The following is a 6,269-nucleotide window of genomic DNA, read 5'->3' on the forward strand; positions in this document are numbered from 1 at the left end:
CTATAAGAACAATTCATAAAGGGGATCTGTAAAAGGGAGGACAGGGAAGAGCAATGAAGAGAGACCGATGAGGACATATTTGAGGCATTAAGCAAATGTGTTTTAGGCCAAATCCTAAATCAAGCAGTCAGTAATTGCATTTATTGAACATCTACTGTAATGAGCATTTGGGGAAGTACAACACTTTAACAGCCTTGAGGGCAGGGATCATGTCTACTAACTTTACTGTAGTCTCCCAAACATTTAGTTCAGTGCTCTGCCTGACCTGACATTCAATAAATACAATTGGTTGGTACTAAAAAATCAGTATACACAATCCTTGACTTCAAGAAGTTTATTTAGAAAACAATAAAGAAAAAAAGGATTCTGGCTTTGGGAAAAGCTTCTTTTTGAGGGTCAATCATATGTATTGAGTGCTTACTTGTGCAGAGCACTATACTATTGTCAGCTGTGTGACTTGGGCAAGTCACTTAACTTCTCTGTGCCTCAGTTACCTCATCTGTAAAATGGGGATTAAGACTGTGAGCCCCATGTAGGACAACCTGATCGCCTTGTAACCTCCCCAGCGCTTAGAAAAGTGCTTTGAACATAGTAAGCGCTTAATGAATGACATTATTATTATTATTATTATTACTAAGCACTTGGGAGAGTACAATATAACAAACACATTCCCTGTTCACAATGATCTTATAGTCCAAAGGTGGAGACAGACATTAATAAATGCATTACTGATATGTACGTAAGTGCTGTGGGACTGGGAGGGGGATGAATAAAGGGAGCAAGTCAGGACAATGCAAAAGGAAGTGGAAGAAAAGGAAGAGAATTTAGTCAGGGAAGGCCTCTTGGAGGAGATGTGACTTCAATAAGGCTTTGAAGACGGGGAGAGTCATTGTCGGTTGGATGTGAAGAGGGAGGGAGTTCCAGGACAGGGGCCAGACGTGGGTGAATGGTTGGCCGCGAGTTAGACGAGGTCGAGGTTCAGTAGTAGGTTAGTATTAGAGGAGCGAAGTGTTGGGTTGTTGGAGAGTAGCGAGCTGAGGTAGGAGGGGGCGAGGTGACTGAGTGCTTTAAAGCCGATGGTGAGGAGTTTCGGTTTGATGCAGACGTGGAAGGGCAACCACCGGAGGTCTTTGAGGAGTGGAGAAACACGGGCTGAAGTGTTTTGTAGAAACATGACCCGGGCAGCAGAGTGAAGTATGGACTGGAGTGGGGAGAGACAGGAGGCAGGGAGGTCAGCAAGAAGGCTGATACAATAATCAAGGTGGGATAGGATAAGTGATTGGATTAACGTGGTAGCAGTTTGGATAGAGAGGAAAAGGCGGATTTTAGCCGATTGAATTCTTTTACCCGGCAGGCTGGTCGCTAATGGCGTTTATACTCGGTTAACTAACCATTTGCTCAGTGTCACAAACAAACCCACTTGCTATGGTACCACTGTTCCCCACATTCATTACAAATGACGTATGTCATCATTTGCTCATCTGGGTTTGCCCTCCGCACCCAACTTGGGAGGAAGAGGGTCCCTCTGGAAATCACGGTGACCTTGCAGTCAAATTTCTCACAGCGCCTACATTTGATTTTGTTTGTCTGGGTGCCATCAAGTACTTGAGGAAGATGATGCTCTTGCACACAGGTTTCTGTGTACGAAGCCCTCAGCTGCTTCAGTTCGTCACTTGCCATTTCCATGACCGTCATTTCAGCAAAAGCCTTGGTAGTCAGGCTCCCGGAGATAAGGTTTTGTTGCAAATGCACGTTTTTTGCGTTCCTCAAATTGGAAACTTTGCTTCTGATGCAATTTTTATACTTCTTGATAGTTTTAGAATACATAGCATAAATGTGTTCTTCAATTTCTCTGGCCAGTTTTTGCCCCTGATCAATTTCTGACTGGTCAGAGGAAGGATCAGTTAAGGCTTCTTGCAGAAGCCCCACAGCTTTACGTCTTACAGATATCACGGGATCCTGACTCGAGCTCGATTCACCACCAACGGGGAAAGGATCATTGCTACGAGGTTCCAGAGCCCCAACTCGCGTCTCACTGACTTTTGACACGACCCCCGCAACATCCGCCGGAACACTCTGGGAAGGCAGCAAAGAATTCAAACTCTCCACGCTTAACATTTCATCCTTACTTCGCTGTTGTAAGGACCCCAAAGTTTCTTCCTGAACTGCAGTAAAACGTCCAATGTCGTCATCACCGCTTTCTGGAGATAACCCTGTAATGCTTGTTGCTTGAAGGTGGGTATTCTTATGAAGCGCTTTCCACTTTGCTAATAAACATTTGGCTTTCTTCTTAAAAGCCACTATAGGGCAATTTCTGCGAACCGCATACACAACTTTGATAACATTGGTTTCCTGGAGAATCGCTGTGGTCATGTGCATGGTTTCTAGTTCAGCAAGGTGGTCCCCGAGCTCTTGAAATTTCTTTCTGGCCAGGAGCTGTTCAAGGAGAGAAGCTCTGGTTACCACTTCCTTCTTGCCAGACATCTTTACAGCTCTAAGGAAAGGAAAAATAATAGTTAGCACTTTCTCAAGTCTGCTAGTCAGTCAACAACTTCTTTAAAAACAGTAAGAGCCAAAGTTTTTTGGGTTTTTTTAGTAGTTTGGGTTTTTTTTTTTTTTGGGCCAGTTAGCCTTGTTCAGTTATGTACAAACCGCAATCACCTATAAAAAAAAGTGTTACATAACATGATTAACTGCAACAATACTTTAGAAAGAGATCTGAAACCAAGTTCTCGAGTTTCAATAGGATCTCATTCACAGGAGCACAGTAACATTAGAGAGAACTTTAGCATTAACTCCTGAAGGATATTTTTTCCAACTCCGATTCCTACAAATCTATCATCTGAATGAAGCTGGTTATAATGAAGAGGGTTAAACTGATTTTTAATAAGGAGTGTGCCACAAGAGGGTGGTGGGAAACAAATAACCCATGTACAATTTTTAAAAAATTGATACTGTATCCCATGGTTGGCTCCAGAATTGTAACTTCGGCACCTATCTTTTTCTTATACCTGAACCACTGCTTAAAGCAGATCCCTAGCTTTTCAGGTGAGCAGTTTAGGCTCCAACTCCACTGACATCACCGAAAATGTATCATCCTAAAGAGAACAGATTTGTAGTCTGTATGGCAAAGGCCAGTGTCCTGAAAAGTAGTACACCAGCATAGCACAATAAACCTCTAGTGAAAAGAAAGAAAATAAAGTAAAAACACTTGGTATGCACCCCACCCTCACCCTCAAAGCACTCACGTTCATATCCATAACATATATTATTGCCCCCTCTAGACTGCAAACTAGTGGAATTTACAAAAAAATTATCCAGAATTTGCAGCAAAGGGAGTGCCTGAAAGAAAATGTTTGAGAATTTGAGGTTAGTGTGGATTTAAATTCTTAGCGTCACATCCTTTACTACTAAAGGCTAATATAATTTTCTTGCATTTGGGTAAGGACAAGAATCTGCAGGGCTAACTCTCCTCACGGGGGTACTCCAAGATTTGTATATATGTTCTGAGTGCTTAGTACAGTGCTCTGCACATCCTTAAGGGCTCAATTGTTGAATGTTTCCTTGGAAGTGAATGTGGAATGTGTTCCCAGTGACTTAAATGTCAATTGTTGGTTTGCTCCTTCAGAGCCAACCCAGTCCTAACACCGAGACTTTCTAAGAAATTATAAAGTACACCATGGATCACTCAATCAGTGGTATTTATTGAGCACTTACTGTGTGCAGAGCACTGTACTAAGCACCTGGGAGAGCACAATAGATTATGTAGACACTCCCATGGGCCTGTCCCCTCCAATATCAATCAGTGGTATTTATTGAGTGCTCACCGGGTCCAGAACACAACATTTAAGTGTTTGGGAGAGAACCGTTATTAGTAATTAGTATTACTAATTATATTAGTATTATTAGTATTATAATACTATTAGTAATATATCAGACTCTAGGAATATCCTTCCCGCAAATGGCCCCATCTCCAGAGTCCAACTGGGAGGGAGGCACAGGCCATGAAGAATAATAATAGTAACTGCGATCTTTGTTGAGAATCAGCGTGGCTTAGTGGCAAGAGCAAGGGATTGGGAGTCAGAGGACCTGGGTTCTAATCCCGCCTCCGCTACTTGTCTGCTGTGTGACCTTGGGCAAGCCACTTAAGTTCTCTGGGCCTCAGTTCCTTCATCTGTAAAATGGGAATTAAAAGTGTGACCCCAATATGGGACAACCGGATTACCTTGTATCAACCCCAGTGCTTAGAACAGTGCTTGGCACATAGTAAGTGTTTAACAAATACAATGATTATTATTATTATTACCTTGTATCTACCTCAACGCTTAGAACAGTGCTTGGCACATAGTGAGTGCTTAACAAATCCTATAATTATTATTATTATTACAGTGAGCACTCAATTAATACCACTGATCGATATTGGAGGGGACAGGGCCATGGGGAGTGTCTACATAATCTATTGTGCTCTCCCAGGTGCTTAGTACAGCTAGAGAAGCAGAGTGGCTCAATGGAAAGAGCACGGGCTTGGGAGTCAGAGGTCATGGGTTCAAATCCCGGCTCCACCAATTGTCAGCTGTGTGACTTTGGGCAAGTCACTTAACTTCTCTGTGCCTCAGTTCCCTCATCTATAAAATGGGGATTAAGACCGTGAGCCCTACGTGGGACAACCTGATCACCCGGTACCCTCCCCAGGGCTTAGAACATTCATTCAACCAATCAATCAATCGTATTTATTGAGTGCTTACTGTGTGCAGAGCACTGTACTAAGCGCTTGGGAAGTACAAGTTGGCAACATATAGAGACAGTCCCTACCCAACAGTGGCTTCACAGTCTAAAAGGGGGAGACAGAACAAAACCAAACATACTAACAAAATAAAATAAAAAGAATAGATATGTACAAGTAAAATAGAGTAATAAATATGTACAAATCAATAGTATTTATTGAGCGCTTACTGTGTGCAGAGCACTGTACTAAGCGCTTATAAGTACAAACATATACGTATATGCAGGTGCTGTGGGGAAGGGAAGGAGGTAAGATGGGGGGATGGAGAGGGGGACGAGGGGGAGAGGATTCATTCAATCGTATTTATTAACCAGTGCTTGACACATAGTAAGTACTTAATAAATGCCATCATAATTATTATTATACAGCCCCTGTCCCACAGTGGGGACACAGTCTTCACCCTCATTTTAAATAATAATAATAATATTTTCCGATGAGGGAACTGAGGCAGAGGGAAGTGACTTGTCTAAGGTCACACAGTCCCCCCTCAAGCCCCTTAGATAATCAACCGTATTTATTGAGCGCTTACTGTATGCAGAGCACTGTACTAAGCGCTTGGGCAGTACAAGTTGGCAACATATAGAGACAGTAAGCATTGTGGCTCAGTGGAAAGAGCCCCGGCTTTGGAGTCAGAGGTCATAGGTTCAAATCCCGGCCCCGCCAACTGTCAGCTGGGTGACCTTGGGCGAGTCACTTCACTTCTCTGGGCCTCAGTTCCCTCACCTGCCAAATGGGGATGAAGACTGGGAGCCCACCGGGGGACAACCTGATCACCTTGGATCTGTACAATGGGGACTGACTGTAAGCCCCCTGTGGGCCAATCTGATCGCCCTGTAGCCTCCCCAGCGCTTAGCACAGTGCTTTGCACAGAGTAAACGCTTAACAGGTGCCACCCTTATTACCTCAGAGCGGGGCGGAAAGGGGTCCAGAGGCCCGGCGGCTCAGCCAATCAGGAACCGCGCTCCTCGGCCGCCAATGCGCATGCGCATAGGCCACCCGGTCCCCTGGCCCGCAAGTGCGCATGCGCATGGGCCGCCCGGGTCCCCTGGCCCGCCAGTGCGCATGCGCATGGGCCGCCCGGGTCCCCTGGCCCGCCAGTGCGCATGCGCATAGGCCGCCCGGTCCCCTGGCCCGCCAGTGCGCATGCGCTGGCCCCTCCCTCGGGGTCACGGGCCGGTGAAGCCAGTCACCGCCCCATCCTGTAACGTTAGTGTGCGTTCGGCCCGACGCTTAGTAATAATAATAATAATACTAATAATAATATTTATTAAAAGCTTACTGTGTGCAAAGCACTGTCCTAAGCGCTAGGGAGGATACAAGGCCATGAGGTTGTCCCACGTGGGGCTCACAGTCTTCACCCCCATTTCCCAGATGAGGCCCAGAGAAGTGACTTACCCAAAGTCACACAGCTGACAAGTGGCGGGGGCGGGATTAGAACCCACGCCTTGCGACTCCTAAACCCGGGCTCCTTCCACTAAGCCACGCT

The 6,269-nt window shown here is 45.2% G+C and overlaps 1 protein-coding gene across 1 annotated transcript; it reads right to left on the reverse strand.

Moving 5' to 3' along the window:
* Nucleotides 1-1,295: 1,295 nt before the first annotated feature.
* Nucleotides 1,296-5,592, reverse strand: TCEANC (transcription elongation factor A N-terminal and central domain containing). The gene is made up of 2 exons (XM_038757470.1): nucleotides 5,558-5,592; nucleotides 1,296-2,494 (listed from the first exon to the last, which is right to left on the reverse strand). Exon 2 carries the CDS (start codon nucleotides 2,482-2,484, stop codon nucleotides 1,405-1,407), a length of 1,080 nt encoding a protein of 359 aa, XP_038613398.1. The 5' UTR covers nucleotides 2,485-2,494; nucleotides 5,558-5,592; the 3' UTR covers nucleotides 1,296-1,404.
* Nucleotides 5,593-6,269: the final 677 nt, after the last annotated feature.

This window comes from Tachyglossus aculeatus, chromosome 15 (genome assembly GCF_015852505.1).
Source record: "Tachyglossus aculeatus isolate mTacAcu1 chromosome 15, mTacAcu1.pri, whole genome shotgun sequence".
Lineage (NCBI taxonomy): Eukaryota > Metazoa > Chordata > Mammalia > Monotremata > Tachyglossidae > Tachyglossus > Tachyglossus aculeatus.

Bases quoted from the DNA above. Each gene is read 5' to 3' on its own strand.
- TCEANC (XM_038757470.1), bottom strand. From the start codon at position 2,484: ATGTCTGGCAAGAAGGAAGTGGTAACCAGAGCTTCTCTCCTTGAACAG.